This window comes from Glycine soja, chromosome 5 (assembly GCF_004193775.1).
Source record: "Glycine soja cultivar W05 chromosome 5, ASM419377v2, whole genome shotgun sequence".
Lineage (NCBI taxonomy): Eukaryota > Viridiplantae > Streptophyta > Magnoliopsida > Fabales > Fabaceae > Glycine > Glycine soja.
This window is the reverse complement of record NC_041006.1, coordinates 629,825-650,333: the sequence shown is the minus strand read 5'-3', so window position 1 is coordinate 650,333 and position 20,509 is coordinate 629,825. Positions and strand designations below refer to the sequence as shown.

At 33.8% G+C, this 20,509-nt stretch overlaps 1 protein-coding gene and 1 pseudogene across 1 annotated transcript; both read right to left on the bottom strand.

Moving 5' to 3' along the window:
* Positions 1–3,378: 3,378 nt before the first annotated feature.
* LOC114411681 lies at positions 3,379–7,665 on the bottom strand (annotated as a pseudogene).
* Positions 7,666–9,518: 1,853 nt separating this feature from the next.
* LOC114411679 (probable phospholipid-transporting ATPase 8) lies at positions 9,519–20,006 on the bottom strand. The gene is made up of 11 exons (XM_028375331.1): positions 18,921–20,006; positions 16,798–18,158; positions 15,857–15,967; positions 15,483–15,759; positions 15,125–15,213; positions 14,930–15,038; positions 14,625–14,855; positions 14,378–14,503; positions 12,242–12,340; positions 11,743–11,934; positions 9,519–10,408 (listed from the first exon to the last, which is right to left on the bottom strand). Exons 1-11 carry the CDS (start codon positions 19,311–19,313, stop codon positions 9,812–9,814), a joined length of 3,585 nt encoding a protein of 1,194 aa, XP_028231132.1. The 5' UTR covers positions 19,314–20,006; the 3' UTR covers positions 9,519–9,811.
* Positions 20,007–20,509: the final 503 nt, after the last annotated feature.

Below are 20,509 nucleotides of genomic sequence, written 5' to 3'. Positions count from 1 at the left end.
CTCCACACGTGCATGCAGCCATTCCCTTACTAATTAGTACTAATGATCACTAAACAATGAACAATGATAATCACGTTGCAAATTCAACTCCCAAATTCTTAAAAGTAGAACACTTCTTTTTTATTTCAGACCATTAGTGCTTAAATCAAAGCCAAAGTCAGGCCGGTTTACTTTATTACAGATTAACCTTTTTAGAAGAATGAATGACCTCACTTCAAAATCCATTTTATATATATCGTAGGATATATTAAATAGAGTTATATATAAATAGATTTCTAAGTAGCCTAATAGACCCCCACTTAAGTGTAAGTAATTGAGTCTAATTAAACTTTTAGATAAAATAATAAATATATAATTTCAAGATACTACAGTAAAAATTTAATATAATTTAAAGTAGTTATATATTATTTGTATACGTTAATATAAATGGGTCAATCTGTCGATTTTTAAAGTTTTTAGATGGCCTCAAACGTGCCATTTCTTAAACAATCCTATTTAGTGAAGTTAGATAATAAGTTTCCAATGAGCAGGCTCCAACTTAATTTGCTCACCATATGAAATTAGTGGGTTGTGTGGATAGGTACAAATGATTATTTACATTGGTCATCCCATGATTTTCTTTCCTTTATAATATGATATGATGGCTGCATGATGACACACAACTTTTCATGCAGCCTTCCTTCCCTCCCTCTTGTTTGAAGTCCTACTAACCCACTCTTGCAAGTGTGTTTTGTGTGGTATTGTTAGAAGTAAGAAACATCATCACTGACAGGGATATTCCACTTTTATTTAATTAATTTTATTCTCTCTCTCCTACTTGAGCCTGATAATAATGGAAGGGTATTACAGCCATTTACACAATCATATTTCATTTTTTTTAACGGTGATGAATATAAAATAATTTTATATTATTATTTAATAATAAGTTATTAGTAATATAATTTTTAAAATAATTATATATAATAAATTATAATTAAATAATGATATAAAACTATTTTATATTATTAATTTATGTATTTTTTTTCTAATTCCATTCTCTTACAAGATATCATTCCTTTTTGTCATATGCAGCTACGTAGAGCATATATAGTGCCTTTATCTAATCTAACAAACCGACAAGACGTAATTAATGGTAATTCAAGATCCACACACACACGTGCTTCTTCCATAAACAAATTCATGGGCCTTTCTGGTACAAGAATTACGCCAAAGCTTTATACAACAGGTGACTGCTACGCCCAAATCATGCCTCCACTAATTTTATAAACAAGCTACTGTGTTGACCTGTGCACTTGTAGTAGACTTTATACATGCATGTACTAAAATAATAACTTATAAGTATAGAAATGATAAATTGATATATTAATTCAATTCACATTATTCATGATTATTATATTTTTTTATACATAAGAATCAGACTTAAATATTAAAAATTTATATGACTATTATATTTAAAAAGGGAGAGAATGATTTGTTTTGTATAAATCTCGTTGAAGAGAAGAAATTGAACCTATATTATATATTATATATTATTATTATTATTATTATTATTATTATTATATCATTTTTATCATCGATAATTTAGATAAAATCTATTAATGACAAAGATGAAAGAAGGAAATAACAAGGAAAAAATTTGTTCCGAATATTGTCATGTGTGCACGAACCATAATATTATTTTAACGAGTTTAATTCAATATGTTGGTAGTGTAAAGATCTTATTTTTTTTACAACTAAAAAAGAAATAAGAGAAGTGATGAGGGCCATTCACATCCAAAGAAGGAAATTGGAAACAGGTGTGCTAATGCTTTCGGCTGATTGTTCTTGGATTTCAACCCCTCGTTTGATGCAGTTGTAATTTGGGCTTAAGCCCATTCTTCATCCAAAAAAAGATGAGGAGTGTGATGCCGAGAGATCGAAACATAAAAAAGAAATATGAGAGTTATAAAACTGAGTGTAAAAATAATATAGTTTACTAATTTGTCCTGTACTTTTTTGTTCTATGTTTCAAATAGTGGTTCTGTAAAAAAAAAAAAATGTTTTAAATAATTCAGACCAGACAACAATTTTTAGAGAAAGACTGAAAGAGGACAGAGACATACGTGTCTGATGTCTATATTCCAAGCATGTATCACTAATAATATTTTAATTAATTAATTAAGTTATAAAAAATATTTAATTGAAGAAATTAGTGTCGATAACCTTTATCAAAAGATTAATTATGATAAAAAGTAATGGATTTCGTTATTTTTAAATCATCAGAATATAATCGGTGAAACTATGATTTCCTATTCCTAATCCTTGAGCTTGGATGCAGGAGAATTGAAGTGCAACTCCAAGTCTCATTCACAATCCAAATATCCATTTTTAATGGAGACCAGGTGGGAAATTTTTTATACAACAGTTTATTCACGTGTGTCCTAACCAGAACATTTTCAACTAAAAATTAAAAAATAAAAGCTATTTGCAATGCTCACCACTTCAATGCCACTTTCCAACTCAGCAAGAAAGCAAATACATTTTCAAGTTGTAAGAATGTGTATGTTTAGAAGCATTTACATTTCACAACTCTCCTTCCTTCAATATCTCTCTGAGATGTAGTACTTTTCCCTGGACTTGGTAAGGTAACTCGTCATCAGATAACCCTATTTCAAGCCCTTCTTCTAATTGTTTTCTCCGTATAATACTATATTGGTACATTGGTAGAAACCGACTTGAGTTGTTTAATTATAGAGCTGCATGTTTAATTTTGATTAAAACATGTGAGAGATCAAACAAATTTCAGTTAACAATCATAGTTAATTAATCATATGTTTTAAGACATACTGAAGAATGTACCAAAAGCAAGATGGTGATAAAAGGAAAGTAGTGTCATATTATGAACCCCAGCCACCAACAAAAGCAAGATGGTGTAACATTTTTAACTTTGGCAGAAAACTGAGCCAAAGCCATTCAATTCTAATTAATTGTTAGTTTATGATACATTATTCATTGGCATGTACGTGCAGAAAGAAAATAGTACTACAAAGATGCAGCGTAGAACCATCTATACCAATATGATCAGGTAACACAGTTGTGTCTAAAAACAAATGCAAAAGCTTCACACATACAAGTAATAAGGTGCAATGCTGCAATACCTAAGAATAAAATGAATGCTCTGTAAGACTGTAACTAATGCCTAAAAAGAATGCTATATAATTCTTCCATTCAATTTTTACCCTTTGATTTATTATCCTCTCTTGGGTTTTATGTTAGATACGATAAAAGGAAAGAGTAAACGACCATTTTATTCCTTGAGATTGTGTGGTATTGTCTTTATAGTCCTTGAAATTTAGGAAAATGTCAAATAAATCTCTGAAATCGAAACTGCCGTGATGATTTAGTCTAACATGTATAACTTATTGTCATTATAGTCCTTAAATTTTATAACTTACTATTATTATTCAAGGAATTTCTATTATTTATATTACATACAAATTCAAAATTTTACACCCATAATACTCACACGAGCTTTTGTTTGAGTGAATATCGGCAACATATCACAGAAGCGCAATTAATAGCCAGCTCAAAGAAGGACCTTTCAAAAATCTTGTTATGAGAATAATCCAATCCAACGACTTCCTCTATTTGTATTAGAACTCTGATTCGTGGATCTGATTTGCAAGATCCCCTCTCTAATTTGCTTCTTAATGTTTTCAAGAGAGGCCTAAGCAATCGTTGTCTCGAAGATCTATAACAGTGAGAGAAATTAAATGCCAATAATTTCCAAGGTCAAGTATCTTTGCTAGACACTCTTTGTCCTCTTGTTTTTCCAATGATAGGATATCTGAAGAATCAAGAGTGATCACTATCTGTTTCATGTCTAAGTAAACTATAAAAGCACACCTGTAAAAAGAAAAATTGAAAGAAAACTAGATTAAACATAATGCAAGTTCCTTAGTAACAGAATCTAGAACTAGCCTTGTTAATGTACCATATAATGGTTGCAGTTTCCTTCTTGTCTCCAGCAATACCTATAACTTGATTTTTGCCTGGGCAAGCTTTTTATTAATACATTCAGGAACCTGTATGTCCATGTAATTATAGAATAAACATTACTAACTAATCCAGAACGGAACTAGCGGTGTTAATAACTGATTTTTAGGTGTCATTTTTTCCCAGTTTCAGTGGTCTATTTATGAAGCTTGAGTTCATGTTTTTTGTCATAAACTTCCATAACATAATGTACGAAGTATCGATTAAGAAGAAAGAAGGAAACGTGTCAGCAAGAAAACAAATTTACCCAACAAGTTAAAGGAATGGATGCCACATTTCCGCATGCCAGAACTTCTGTACTTCAGTGCCTTCATGATTTTTCATAGTGTCCTAAATATAAGTAGCTGAGCCATCATCCTTTAACAAATATTCATCAATTTACGTGTAACTCGTATTGCTATTGTTTGTTAAATACTAATTAGAGAGTGAAATATTTGCAATAAACAAGATTGTATTTCCAAGAGTGCATAGATATTGTGGAGAATTGGCACCTGATGAAGAGTTAGACTTATGAGGATTGGTGCATCCACAATTTGGAACTTGTGGTTCTTCTTACTCCAAAAGTAAACATTGAAGGTTGTGGCAGTTATAAATTGTCAATCCCTTAAGAGAGGAGAGTTGGCAGAGACCCTTGTAGTCCAGTTTTTTAGGATCTGGACTATTACCTATTTGTAGAGAATTAAGGGAGAGTGAAAGAAAATCTTCATCGGGAAAAGACTCCACATCCAGTCTTTGAATATACCCAAGTTTTCAAGACTGGCGTTGTCTCCCAATGCCCCTTTCAGTGAGGCGATAAGTTTGGAACTTAAGAGATTCACCCTTTTCAGATTTGGTGGCAAACCTCCATCTGGAAACATCTCTACATGTGGATAACCCCATATCGTTAGGTCAGTAAGAGACGGAAGGAGGATATGCATGAGTTTAGGCAATGATTTCAAATTCTTCAATTTATCAATAAAACATTTCTTTAGCCCAGGTGCACATAACCCTTACCTAGGAAATGAATCATATTGAGGGCACCTACTAATACTTAGATCCTTTAGATGATTATGAGTGTGCTCCTGTGAAATCATTTCTAAATTACAACACCTCTTGAGTTCAAGCAAATGAAGATTTGGGAAGAAATCTAGAGGAAAATTCGTTAGAGAGTCACAGCCACAATCAATCCCCAATGTTTCAATAATGAATTATCAAATAACCAACTTGAAAATTGTGTACCACCGTAGTTCCTGATTGACAAATCCTTCGAGTGTTTGGAAGGTTACAAATTCTCAAGTACTTCCCTTTCTTTCCTTGGATCATCAGGGCTATGGTTTGAATTCCATTCTAACTCTAGTTTCACAAGGTGTGTTTTATTTTTCAAATCTGCTGCTAATGCATCCGATGGATTCACAATATTCTGCAGCTCCCCAATTAATAGCTTTCCATGAAGATTGAGTTCCCCTAGCTGCTTAGTACTGAACTCGCTACTTTTGCCGGCAAAAAAAATACTCAATACTTGAAGATTCTTCAGTTTTCCCAAATGCATTGGCATCTTTCTCACTATAGTGTATACAAATTTAAGGCAATGCAAATTGGAGAGTTTATGCAAATTTGAGGGCAGCTCCTCCAAATTGCGACAATAGTTCAGCTTCAGTGTTTGCAAGTTATAGAGCAAACATGTTGATTCGGGTAATATTTTTATGCCAGTAAGTGAAAAGTCTAACGAACGGAGATGTATTAGTTCGCCTACAGAGTCAGGCACCTCTCTAAAGTCAGAACAACCAGACAAAGATAAGGCGCGCAAGAACTTAAACTTGGAGAACAATTCATGTAATGACATCTTGCACTTCCAAGGATCATCAGCAAACATCATTTCCCGACTTGCTGGCATAAATGTACGCAACCTTTTAGCATCATGTAAACTTCCAAGAGATCCCCACAAACATATTTTGCCAAATCATTGAGAAGGTCATGCATGACAAAATACGTGTAAAACAAGCCAATTGATTGTTGTTGAAAGAAAGACCTTGATAATAGATCATTGAAGTATCTTTCTCCAACTTCTTCTGGACACTTGCTCTGTTGAGGGCATTGCATAAAATTTTCAGCCATCCACAGCAGAATTATAGATGTTCCTTGACAAACTCGTAATCTTTGGGAAATAAGGCACAACAAGCTAAGCACATCTTGAGATGAGACGGAAGGTGGTGATAGCTCAATAATAGAGCAGGAATAATTTCACTCTCTCCTTTTAGTATGTCCCATATATTGCTTAACAATACACTTTCCCATTCCGAAATAGATGACTTTGCTGTGTGTAAAAGACTTCCAATTGATTTCAAGGCTAGAGACAATCCTTTGCACTTTTGAACTATCTTTGTACCAATCTCCTTCAACTCAGCATTCAATATAGAATGATCATCTTGGAATGCATGTTTTACAAAAACTTGCCAGCAATGATCTTCTTGTAATTGCTTTAGGTGATACACTTTATTAGACCGCATGATACAAACAACTTCTTCACAGCGTGTGGTGACAAGAATTCTACTTCCCGGAGCACCATGATTAAGAGGAGTTTGCACAGACTCCCATTCTTCTCGTCTTTCATTCCAAACATCATCCAAAACGAGAAGAAATCTCTTCCCTGTTAATTTTTCTTTCAATCTCCCATGAATCATTTCTAGCTCTCTGCTATTATCTTTTGATTTAGTGATTGCCTCAAGAATTATTTTTGTCAACCTGAAAACATTAAAATCATCCGAAACACAGACCCAAGCTTTGATATGAAAATCAGCCTCCTCCATCCTTGGGTCATTGTATATATGTTGGGCGAGGGTGGTCTTACCCAATCCACCCATGCCCACAATAGTAAATACTGATAGCTGTCAGTTTCAGATGTGAGCCAATTAAGGATCATTTCTCTGTCATCATCTCTGCCATAAATAACACTTTCAACCACCAAAGAAGTTGATGGCAATTTCTGTGACACTTTACTTCCTGATACAACATCAGAATTAGTAGCCTTTTTAAACCAAGAGCACCCTTTTGGCTTGCAAGATATTCTAGTTTATCAAGGACTTGTTTCATCCCTGAGTCAATTTTCCTGTTAAATGAACTGAAAGTAGCATTGAAGAAATTTGATACCTTGCAAGCGAAGGTTTGAGACTCAGATTGATCTTCCACTTCACATTTGGAGAGTTCATAATCTATTTCATCCAAGAAATCCTCTGCATCAAAAACAGCATCTTTGACCTTAAAAAGCCATTATTTCACATGTGGATCTCTGAACTGCTTATGTTCTGCATCATCAGCAAGAGCATCGATGAACAGCAGCTTTGTGTTCAACCTGTCCAGCAGCGTCTCATCAAGTTTTCTTGCACGAAAGAAGTCTAGAACTTTAGGAGAAGCGAGCCTGACAAATGCAACCTGAAGGAAAGCAGAAAGAAGAGCACCACCAACAAATTCTGCTGCCATGGTAGGAAAGTGAGTGGATCAATGGAAATCAGTAATTTGAAGTGAAGCTTATGACAATGATTCAGTGCAGGGTCATTATACTGATGAAATTGATGGCTTTACTTTAAGGATAGTGGAACACCTTTTTCTTTGATGGCCACTCAACCAATAAGTTTTGAGTCTTTCTGACAATACAAATTTTCTCAGCTTGATTCCATAATGATTCACTGCCCGTGCTTCCATGCATTCACTGCAATTGTGATCGTTAGATTGTGAAAGAATGGTTCAAATTTTGGATACATATTTTAAGTTTGATATACTGATGTAAAATATGAGCAGTTGGATTTTCATTCGACGGTTTGGATTAGTTGAATGAGAGTGTATGAAATCCTGACTATATGTGTATCCAAAGAGGCCCCAGTGAACAATAATTGTTGAGTCTTTGTGACAACACAAACATTCACTGCTGTATTCCATGAATGAATATAATGTCTGACTATGATTAAACTAAGAGTAGCTCTTGGGGGATATTTTCCAAGACTTCTTATAAGATGCTTGTGTGTGTCACGTCTTTATTAGCTGTGGGTAGCTCTACCTTTAATGAATTTAAAGGCTTTAATGTAATTATCCTTCCTATTTTGTCTTATTTGTAATTTTAGTTCTTTTATTTTAGAATTGAAAATTTTAGTTTTTTATTTTAAAAAACTTGTAATTTTCGTCTTCCAATTATAAAATACAAAACATTTAGTCCTCTTATTTTAAAAAATTTATAATATTAGTCAAATTCTCAATTTTATTTAGATTTTATTTTTTTTTCTTTTGATCCAATTAAACCCTAAGTCTAACATATTCATTTAAAATATCATCAAGAAATTATTTAATTAATTATAACTCAAAATTGTGGATTATTTAGGAAAAATTAAATTTTAAATCAAAATTGTGGATTATTTAAAACTCAAGAACTAAAATTGTGAATTTTCTAAACTATGGGAGTCAAATTTTTGTATTTTGAAATAAGAGACTAAAATTGTGAATTTTTTAAAATAGGAAGACCAGATCTCTCAATTTTAAAATAGAGGGATCAAAATTAAGAATTAAATAAAATAGAAGCACCAAAATTATATTTAAGCCTTCAATAAATTGTGTATGGGAATCATAAACTTCAACTTCTGGATGTTTTTTAACTTTATAGTATTTTTTAAAAATCTTATCTTAATCAAATATTGTGTATGCATGCAAATTTATTTGATGTATTAATTAGCATGTTTCATTTCACTTGACTGACTATAATGAAATATTGGATTAACTATGTTTTTAGTCTTTAAGTTATTTTTGAAATTCAATTTTCAGTTATTAAATAAAGTTTGATTGATAAAGTCTCTTAATTTTTTCGAAATTCAATTTTTAGTCTCTAAATAAAAGTATCAAGGTCCTCAACTTTTTCTCATTAGGAATTTTAATCCCTAAATTTTTTAAAAATTTTGTTTTTAACTCTTAAAATTTCATTAAATAAATAAAAGTAATGGATTCAAACTTTTGTGTGGATAGCCAAGTGGAGAAAATTAGTGGGTGGAGTCAGAATTTATTTGGGTGAACCCCTGCATTCTTGGTAGAAAGAGGAAGATGGTCCTGTAACGGTTTAAAGTAAACTTCTAAAAACTTAAAAAGAGAATCATATTGTATTTCAGCGAGAAGTTTATTAAAGTGTTGTTAGTTTTACTCAGACTTCTTGGGCTTCCTATTATCATCATTATCAGCACCTGTTCTTTTTGTGGATGCGTCGATATTAATTTCCTAACATTCTATTGTAACCAATTTTTAACATGACTTTTTTCCCTTGAGAGTTGAGATACTAAAATTCATTTATGAGACTAATCTCTCCCAGAAAATATTTTTCCATTCACGAGTTTGAGGACCAAAGCCCTGAACACACCCTGTTTATCTTGGACGTATACAAAAAAAGTCATAAAATAATCTTTTAATATAGTCTTTTAGTTTACATTAATATCACACACACACATCATGTTTAAAATGTTTTTGGAACTTCCAGCAGACAATAAAGATCATATATATAAAATATCTATTGCTTTTTCCGTTCACAAATACAAAGGCCTTTTTTGGCACAACAATTACACAAGCTTTACATAGCTAATCTACATCAGGTGACTGCTACAGAAATCCTGCCTCTATAAAAAATTGGAAACCGAAGGAGGAAAAGTAAAGAATTTTAATTAAAAGCTATTTGCAATGCTCACTACTACTTCAATGCCACTTCCCAACTCAGCAAGAAACTAAATACAATTTCAAGTTCTAAGAATGGATGTTTAGAAGCATTTACATTTCACAACTCCCTTTGCTTCAATCTTTCTCTCAGATGTAGTAGTTTGCCCTGGACTTGTTTAGGTAACTCATCATCAGATAAGCCAACTTCATGCCCTTCTACTTGTTTTCTCTGTATAATATCATGGTACATTGGTAGAAACCGACTTTGGAAAGACCTATAGGAGAAATAGGGTAGAAGCACACACACAACAACCAAAAGGGTAACCAGCCAATATAGACCACTTGGAGCACATGCTTCCACAAAAACCCTGTAAGCTGTAGTGGATATGGCTGGAGAGAGGTAACCATAAACCAACACAAATACATACCAAAAGGCAATGCTGCCCCATATAAAAAAATGTTGTATCCAGGTGAAGTAGTTGATGGAAAGTGCCATTTGGCAATTCACAGTCCACACCACACATGTATACATTGTGACCCCAAGTATTTCAAAATCTACCACCTTGCCATCTCTTCTGAAGGCTTGATTCAAGACAGAATTAGTGGTCAAGAAGAAGATCACTAAAGAACTAAGGACTCCATTCAACATCCAGCCAAGAATCCGGGGCCAGCTGAAGAGGATATCCTCTACTCCCTCTAGATATAGATAAGGATACTGTAAAAAAGACGGTGTGATTAGCACAGGATCTCAACATTCAACTTATCATTAATTTAAAATCAAGACCCACAAAAGAAATCAGTAGACATGTCATGGATACATTAGCATAATAATTTTAATATTTTATAGATCAAACAAACTTCAGATAAATTATAGTTTAATCATATTTTTTTAATGAAATTCTGCAGACACATAGGATCATCTATAATTTAGTATGCCCAGTGACTGGTGGTTATGGTAATGAGTGTTGGGCTTTAAAGGGAAAACACGAGAAAAAGGTGAGTGGTAGAAATGAGAAAATTAAGATGGATGTGTGGCTACACAAGAAAGAACCACTAGTTAGAAAATTATACTGCATGGTTTTTAGTTGTGTGAAAAGGGGGAGAAGGAGACCAAAAAAGACATTGGGAGAAGTTGTTAAGAGGGATCTCATGGCAAATAATATCTCTAAAGATCTAGTCCTTAATCGAATCAAATGACATCATGTGATTCATATCGTCGACTTCACCTAGTGGGAAAAGGCTTTTGTTGGTGGTGGTGTTGAATGATCTATTTGATGATAAAGAACATGTCTTTTGTGCACGCACATGTGTGCATGTGTGCGTGCACATTTAGTTTGAGAAACTATACTATGCTAGGAAAGGTGTAGGAAAAGGGGAAGGCTGGCTATTCAGGTTAACTTAAAAGGAGGTAAAATGGTTGCAAATTGTTTTCTTCCATGAAAACGAGAAAATATTTGTAACAGGGAGGAGGAGGAAGATAGGATAAGCATATTATAGACCTAGTACAACCTAGTTTTGGTAAACAGTAGAAATCATGTAGAACTTAAAAACACTTGGATAAGAGGAAAATCAAGGCATTCAGAGTACTTAGGTGAATTTATATCAAAGTTAAGTTGATAATGCTTCATGAAGCACTCTACAATCAAAGCAGATGTATTCAGGAACACGGAAACTGGAGAAACAAATGTTTAAAAACATTAAAAAGCATCTGAAATCAGTGGTGTCATGTTTTGAGTGAATGGAGGAACCTCACTGAAAGCACACTCCTTTTTCCATTGGCTCTAGAGGCAGAACCAAGACTTTTAAAAATGAAGCAATAAACATAAACTTTAAGGTGTTGATCATATATTAATTATAAAAGGTGTTCACAGTTGAAATGTAACATAATTAATCAAATGGTCACAGGTACACTGGTATCATAAAGGTCCTATAGAGAAAAATTCAGTGTTTACAGTTCTTAAAAGAAGAATAATTTTATATATCTACCTGCTGGTCCTAAAGTATCTTTAATACACACAGAAGTAAGTTTAAAAAATGAAAATTTAGTACCTTTAGGCAAAGTTTGGCAGAAACATCCTGATCAAAAACGCCTAGAGCGATTACTGGAAGTGAAGTGAAGAAGACATTGTAAAATGACATGTACCAATCATTGTAAGCAGCTTGTCCAGAGAAAGAAGCATATGCCTCAAACCAAAATAGGGTAAATCCAAATGCAATGTTTTTATAGAAAAAATAGCATATCTGCATAAAAAATAAAACAAGTTATCAGCGACAATTTTTTTTGTGGATGAAGTGGCCTAAATTTTTTATCTGAACAGGCATGTAGTACTCTTAAAATGAAAACAGAAAATTATAAGATCAGTTTCATCAGGAGTAACCAATCAACTCATAACGGTTAAAAATGAGAAAAAAGAAAAAAAATCAACTATTTCATGGTCTTCATTTCAGAATATTAAGGGATCTAAAATTGGACCATGAAAGCATTTGAGATTGTGCACTAAATCTTTAGTGGTAAGACTTTGAGAAATAGATGGATGCATGATTTTACCATCATTGATATACGCCGATAACACCAGTGTCCATGTACCAACAGCAAACGCTCCAGAAACCGGAATTGAGCTATTGCAAAATCACTTGCCATTACAGCCTGTAGACAACATTTTTTTCAAAAAAAAAAATCAGAAACTGAAACACAGTCATTCAAACTTAATTCATCATTAGTTTATCAATACATACACTGGCATATACATGGCTACATGCAGAAAGAAAAGGGTACCGGAAGAATGCAGTGGAGAATCATCAATGCCAATATGATCAGGTAACACAGTTATGTCCAGAAAGAAGTACAGAAGCTACATACATTACACAAGTAAAATACTGCAATGCTGCAACTCTTAAAATAAAATGAATGCTCTGTAACTAGTGGAAAAAATAGTGTTATATAATTCCACTCAATTTTTAACATTTCAACTTATTAACCTCTGTTGGGTTTTATTTTAGATATTATAAAAGAAAAGGAAGGAATTGTATAGAAAGTCAGCTTAATTCGGTCACCCATAACCCGCCTTAATTGTTAATAATTCTAACAAATTACACATATAGCATGGTTTCAACTTAATAACCAATTAGACTAGCTTTATCCACATATAGCATTGTTAATAACTCTAACAAATTACACACTAGACCATGTTAATAATTTTTGGAAAGTCACCTTAATTGCGGTTACCCCTAACCCGCCTTAAGTGTGGCTTATCAGATTTGATTACCAGTTTCTTAGAAAGGACTACCTATGAAGGGGCTGACCAGAAAATCTGACTGAAGCATCGAAATGTGAAGCCACCAGGAGGTCAACTTTCAAGGGTTGAGATCTCACATTGACTAGAGATATAGTCAATGTAGTCCTTATAGAGTTTGAGCAATCCTCACCTTCCAAGTCAATTCTGTAAGGACAAGTTAGGCCCAAAACATAAATTGATATCAGAGTTTATCCCAAATCCATTGTAAGGCCACGGGCAATGCCACGCTCATGGACCATAGCCTTGATGTGATGGGGGTGTTGGAAATTCGCCTTAATTGCGATCACCACTAACCCGCCTTAATTGTGGCTTCTCGGAGTTGGTTATCAATGTCTCGGGAAGGACTACCTACAATGTTGCCTCTTTAGGGGTTGAGAACTCACATCAACTTGTAGTCTATAATGTTTGGGCAATCCTCATGTTAAAAATTGGTTTTGTAGGGATGAGTTAGGCCCAAAATCTAAGAATAATATTTCCCAACATTCCTCCTCAAGGTAATGTATAGATGCAAGTGTAACACATGTTTCAGAGTTCATAAAAAGAGCTCAACCAAAAGGCTGAGTAATAAGATCATCACTCCACTGATCACCAAACCCAATATAGCAAATTAAAATCAACTTTCTTCTCACAAGGTTCAATATTCCAAGTTTAGGTACAATCTACATAGCTGTTTGATTCTCATTAAACGTCTTCATGGGTATTATTAATATAATGAATACAGTTTCTTAAAATCAGGTACTTATCCCAACAAAAATCAGCCTGACAGAAGCAGTTAATAGCTTTAATATCTGATACATATTACAGTTTTATCTAAGAAAAGAGAAACAATTAATGAAAAAGATGGATTAGCATAGTCACTTCTTACAATTCTATTATGTACATAATAATATTACTAATAACCTATGTTGCATGCATATGGGTTTGACAACTCTGTTGATTATGTATAATTCAATTTCTCCATAATTTAACATAATCTGACAAATACATGTTCACATATTAAAACCACATGTTAAAAGAGCACAAAAAGTTATGAAAAGATGAACATGGTTAGATTAAGGGTGAATTCAGGTCAAAAGCTTAACTAAGTGGTTATTCACTAGAGCTTATGCCATGAATTTGAAACATAAAACTTATTAGAATAAGCTAAAAAGAGCTTATCTTGATAAGCTTCTTAGAGAAGCTTATTGAAATAAACTAAAAAGAGCTTATAAGAGTCATAAGCTATTTCCACAAACTCAAACTCCCTACAAGCTCTTCCAAATGCCTCCTAAGTTGAATTAAAAATTCTCTTCAATTTCTTCATTTATTATGGGCTTGGAGAATATAAATCTTTTTAAGGACAAGTTAAAGCACAGCTCAAATAGGAATAATCAAATTTATCTTTAGACCTGCATCCCTTCAGCACCACTAATGCCAACTCCAATATCAGCCTCCTGAAGCATGCCAACATCATTTGCCCCATCGCCGATAGATAATGTTGTCTTCCCTGTTCCCAATTTCACCAATTTTGTAACCTGCATATTTTTTTTGGCTGATGTGATTAAAATGTTTTCACACCCAAAGCAATTATGGTATACAAGGAACTTCTATTTTTATATTACATAGAAATTCAAATTGCACACCCATAGTACTCACGCGAGCTTTTTGTTTGGGTGAAGATCGGCAACATATGACAGAAGCACAATTAATTGCCAGCTCAAAGAAGGACCTTTCCAAATTCTTGTTAAGAGAATAATCCAAGGACTTCCCATCAATTATCAAGCCAAACCCAGAAGAACTTCCTTTATTTGTATTAGAACTCTCTTTTGCAGACTTGATTTGTGAGATTCCTTCTCTAATTTGCTTCTTAATGCTTTCAAGAGAGGCCTAAGCAATTGTTGTATCAAAGATCTATAATTCTGAGAGAAATTAAATGCCAAAAAACTTCCAAGGTCATGTACCTTTGATAGAGCTTCCTTGTCCCCTTGTTTTTCCAATGATAGGATATCTGGTGAATCCAGAGTGATCACTATCTGTTTCATGTCTTGTCTAAGTAAACTACATGCATACCTGTAAAAACAAAATGCGAAAAAGACCAACTTAAATTGTATGCAACTTCCTTAGAAAATAATCTAGATCAAGCCTTGTTAACTTACCCTATGTTGACTGCAGTTTCCATCTTGTCTCCGGTTAATACCCATAACTTGATTTTTGCCCGGGCGAGCTTTTCAATACATTCAGGAACCTGTACTTTCAAGTAAACATAATAAACTTTATTAACTAATCAAGAGCATAACTAATGGTGCTAGTAACTGATTTTTTGGGGGTCAATTTTTCCCCACATTCAGTGGTCTATTTTCTGAAACTGAAGTTCATTTTTTTTGTCAGAAACTTTTATTTTACTATCACTATGTATGGAAGTCAATACTGGGGGTGAAATTGTAAAATGCACACCATAATATAGGCAAAAACTTACATAATTAGAAGCACAAAAATTAAAAGGTTTATACTTACCCCCTTTTGCAGTCTATCCTCAACTGCAGTAGCACCAAGAAGAATCAAATCCCTTTCCATCTTATCAGCAGCTGCATCTACCAACACATCTCGGTCTTCTGTTACAGTAGTTTTGATCTTTGAAAATTCATTGTCCCACAACTTATATTCTTCTTCATCAAGTTCACGGTATGCAATTACAAGGGTTCTTAAACCAGCCTCAGAATATCTTTTGATATGATCCCTGGTTTCAGCTTCAAACTGTCTTCCATGTTGCGAGATCCTTTCAAACATTACACTGAATATATGCATAGAAATGCACAATTTGACATCACTACATGTAACTTACTACTAATAACACATTATTTAAAAAGCATATGGATATTATTTGAAACCTGTCAGCACCCTTGCATAGGAGCAATAATTGATTTTCCTCATTCCTCACTATCACTGACATTCTTTTGCGGGAACTGCTGAACTCGAAGACATGCAGAAGCCGGTACACTCTATTCATAAAAAATTAACCCAATGAACAATAAATTAAACACTAATTTTCAAAAGAATGAAACTGTGCCAAAATTATAATATGGATATATAAAGTCAAAGCATTTTAAATCACTCTCTCAGTACGGACCAAAGATATCAAACAGGTTCAAACCTGCAAACTTAAAGTATACCACAATCGCAGTATATGAACCAAATAATTTATAAAATTTCAAGTTGAATTTTCTCTCATTGAGAGTTCAAAATGATTTTCATAAAGTTGGCAATTCTTATGACATTTATTTGCTTCACTTTTTTAAGATCATGATCTTTATTTTCCTCCTTTTTCAGCCCATATTCTTCACAGCATGAAAGGCTTTAAGCAAATAATTTTCTTCCTCTCAATTTTTCAACCTAAAACCATATTTAAGAACACAGTGTACACAGACACTTTCTGAAAATCTTTTCCTTCACGGATTATTCTGCAAAAGGAAATTTTCCTCATAACTATAATCTATATCATCCAAGAAATTGCAATAAGTCCCTAGTTGGACTATTTCTCTTATGGGTCTTATATACGATAAAGTTGAATAGATACATATATATATATATATATATATATGAAGATGTGAAAGGAAGAGTAAATCATAACTTTGAAATTCCTATTATAGTTTTGATTTAGTGAGAAGCCAGATCAAACTTCGTTGACTACAGAAGCTGAACTACTACTCTATTAAATAAGAATTCTATCTCACATCTGAGATTCTGAGGTGACAATTTTGGCCATCAAAATCAGCAGATAGGGCGGACATGTATAACTATAACAAAAACTTGGTAAAAAGAGCTAGCCAACCTGTCAACCTTTTTTCCACTTTCATAATTCAATTCATGTAACGATATACTTGTTTGTGTCCTTGCAAAAAACTCAAAACCAAGCTCCCTTGCAGCTATGACAAAAGCTGCTTCATCTGGTGACTCAGCTTCATAGGAAATTTCTCTTGACTCTTTATCTACATCTGGAATAGCTGTGTGACAAATAGCTAAAACTCGAAAGAATCTCTGAATGAAGTCTGGATATGGTTCATTAACCCATTGCCCCATCATTATCCGCTCATCTTTAAAGTTAAAGCCCTTAATTGAATGCCGAGAGTCCACAGCATCATTACTCTGACCCAGGATATCAGATGATCCCCCATCAACTTCAGATTCCACATCACTTCCTCTCCTAACAAGTGCCTTCTCCACTTCTGTCATACCACGACCATACGGAATGCCCCCTATTGAACATTTGACAAACTCCATCGAGTTACACGTCAAAGTACCAGTTTTATCACTCAATATTGTATCAACCTGACCAAGTTCCTCATTCAAATTAGATGTGCGTGCACGAGCTGGCCTATCTGTTTCTTCAAAATACATTTCCTGGTCATGGTTGATGAAAATGCTCTGCAGAACTTTCACAAGTTCTATGGACACATAAAGTGATATTGGAATTAGATATCCATACAACATAAGGGCAGTCAAAAAATGAAGAACAGCAGCAAGTGTTGCCCTTCTAGGATCATAAAACACAGTTGTATTGTCTGGACGAAGATACCATCTTCTATACCTGCCAGAACTAATATCCCTTTTGGTCTCAACACCAAAAAAGACAGAACCAATAAAGGATATCAAAACCAAGGTACTGAAGAGGATGTAGATTATCTTATCCATTTTTCTCTCAATTTTGCTTCTCTTGGATGGAGGATCAGTGGAGTTCTGCATGACTTTTGTATCATGGCCAGTAAAGATAACAATGCCATAGATATAATCAGTGTTTTTCAGCTTAGAATCTCTTAACAGGATCTGCTGCAAGGAAAGAGGATATTCTTTACCATCATATTGTAAAGTTCCAATAAACGAGTACAGATTTTCATTAGGATCCTCACATTTAACCATGGCCTTATACTTTTGCAGAGATTTTTCATCTTGAAGATGAATTGTCACCTCCAAGGCATGCTTTAATTTTAGATTAGTTTCTCCATCAAGATTCATAGTCTCGACATAACAAATCCCATCATCATAGCTTGATGAAAGCAGAAGAAGATCAGCAGGAAAGTATTCATCCTTATACACTTTAATGATATCACCAACACGGAGTTTCTTCCATCTAGTCTCCACAAATGTATAATTTCTACCATACACCTGAACCTTTCGGTTGTTTGCCTCTATATCCTGAAGAACAAAAAAGAATTTTAGCCACGAAAACTTCTAGTCCCCAAATGATATGTGGGATATATCAATGGGGGAAAAAATAACTTTCCAGAATAAAAAGATTTAAAAGAAATGAATCCAAAAGGGTGACTCTTAACAGAACACAAAAGTCAAGTGCATCCAAAGCAAGTGACTAACAGAAAAAAGAATTTTCCAAAAAAAGGCAAACAAGTTACATAGGCATAAAGCAACACTTAATTACATGACAGAATAATATGGAACAGTATCATTTCCTAGAATCGTCTTTTCAAGAATTAAGAAAGATTAAAAATTTCTGACACAAATTGGAATGCAATTGAATTATATCATATTAAACGTGTTCAAAGAGAAAGAGAGTTTTGCAATAGCCACTCCACTTTCCAGAAACAAAAGATGCATCCAAATATACTTAAATGTCAATAAGACCATAGTAAGTTTCTGATCTTAGAGCATTGTAAGATAATGAAGATTCTCAACCGACACCTTGATCATCAAAAGTAGCAACTAGTAAGGGGAAAATTACTCCCATTTTTTTATTCTTTCAAAACCACAAGACAAATGCAAGCTTACCCATAACACCATAATGCCAATTGAGTGTGGTCCAATTTCATTGTACTTATACATAAACATGGGCCTTTATAGAAAGTACCACCTGGGGAGAAGGGGCGACTGGTACTTTTTGTAGGCATGATGAAAGGGTATAACATTGAAAGGGAAAAAAAAACACAAAACAAAAAACAATACCTGTTTTCTCCTCCTCCAATCTTCCACAGCTTCCTTGGCCATAGTAGCTCCAATCACAACCAGCAAAGGAGCAACAATACTAAGAGCAGTAAAAGGTGCCAATGGACTAAATGAAACACACGCAACAACAAGAAAGTAGATATTTGCAACCCTCCTGAACTGCTCAAACAAAGACTTGGGGATGAAATTAAAAGCTGTATACTTGGTTGTTGAAACATAATTGCCTCCATAATTCAACTGAACTGCTTCGGGGTTATCTGGATCATTGCAGTAGACAACCCTTGAGTACCCCTTCCGCCCAATTTGGGAATGACCATCTCTGAATGGAGATTTCAAACAAGAAAAACTGTACAATTTGCTGAAACGTATTCTGCTTTTGCTCCCTTCAGGCATTTTCCAAATGGGGTGTGTCTAATTAAGTGTCTTCTTCTCTTCACTTCACACACAAAATCCAACTAATCCTCTAATTCTCCAAGGGATCAAAGAAGCAACCATCGTTCATAACCCCCTCAAGCACAGTTTTTTTTATCCTCAGCACCAACACCCTCACCTACTCTAAGAAGCAGAATGATAGCACCAAAGTACAAGGCCAGAAATTTTTTTATTAAAGAAAAATAACAAAAATTAGGCCAACCCCTTCACCTAATAATGGCCACACTCAATTAATATGAAAAGAACCCCCCAACATGGTAAGTCAAAGATAAAAAAAAAATACTGATAAAAACACTTGATTTGCTTTGATCCCTGTAAATTCCCACTTCAAACAAGAACACAAAGCCTCAACTGCACCACAATCACAGCCAAAAATGAGCTATAAAGTGTGTTTGAACATTTAAAAACCCCTTAAGGTAGAGTTTTTGTTTGGGAATTCCTTGCTCTCAATGGAAGCTGCAGATGTCTCTTCCTTGCAAGTTCAACCGAATTGTAGAGAGAGAGAAACAAAGAAGGAGAGAGAAAGAGAGAGAGGATCAAAAAGTAAGAGCTTGGTATGAGTAGCAGTTAACTTTGCCGCTTCTAAAAGCAAACAAATGAGAGAGACAGAGAAACATTGATAGAACCGACTACCGAGCTGGTCATTACTGCTAATAATATTACTGCATTCACTTCACTTCACCTTTCATTCAAACAAATAATGAAAATAAAAAGTACACGAAAGAAAAACAGAAAGAGACCAAAATAGAAAAACGGGTGAATACAGAAAGACTAATAACAATCATAGTATAATTTTTTCGATTTAAATCATATGTATCTTTTTTAATAATTATGTTTGAATCATTATACATGATAAAAAAAATTAATATTTAATATAATTATATATTAAACCTTTAAATTTAAAATATTTGATTAAACTAAAATAAATTTATGAATTTATGTTCGTTGATTTACGTGCAGCACTTGATGTTAGAAATAAGAGTATACCCTTTATTGTTTGCATGACATGAAGACTAGGACTTAGTTGGTGCACTCCACAAAACACTCTAGACGTCTTTGTTTGTTGTGTGTTGTTACATTCACAACAACAAAGCCTGCTACCGATAGATACTCCGCTTGTCCTGGCTATAGCCACATGCCTCACAAACACTCACTTG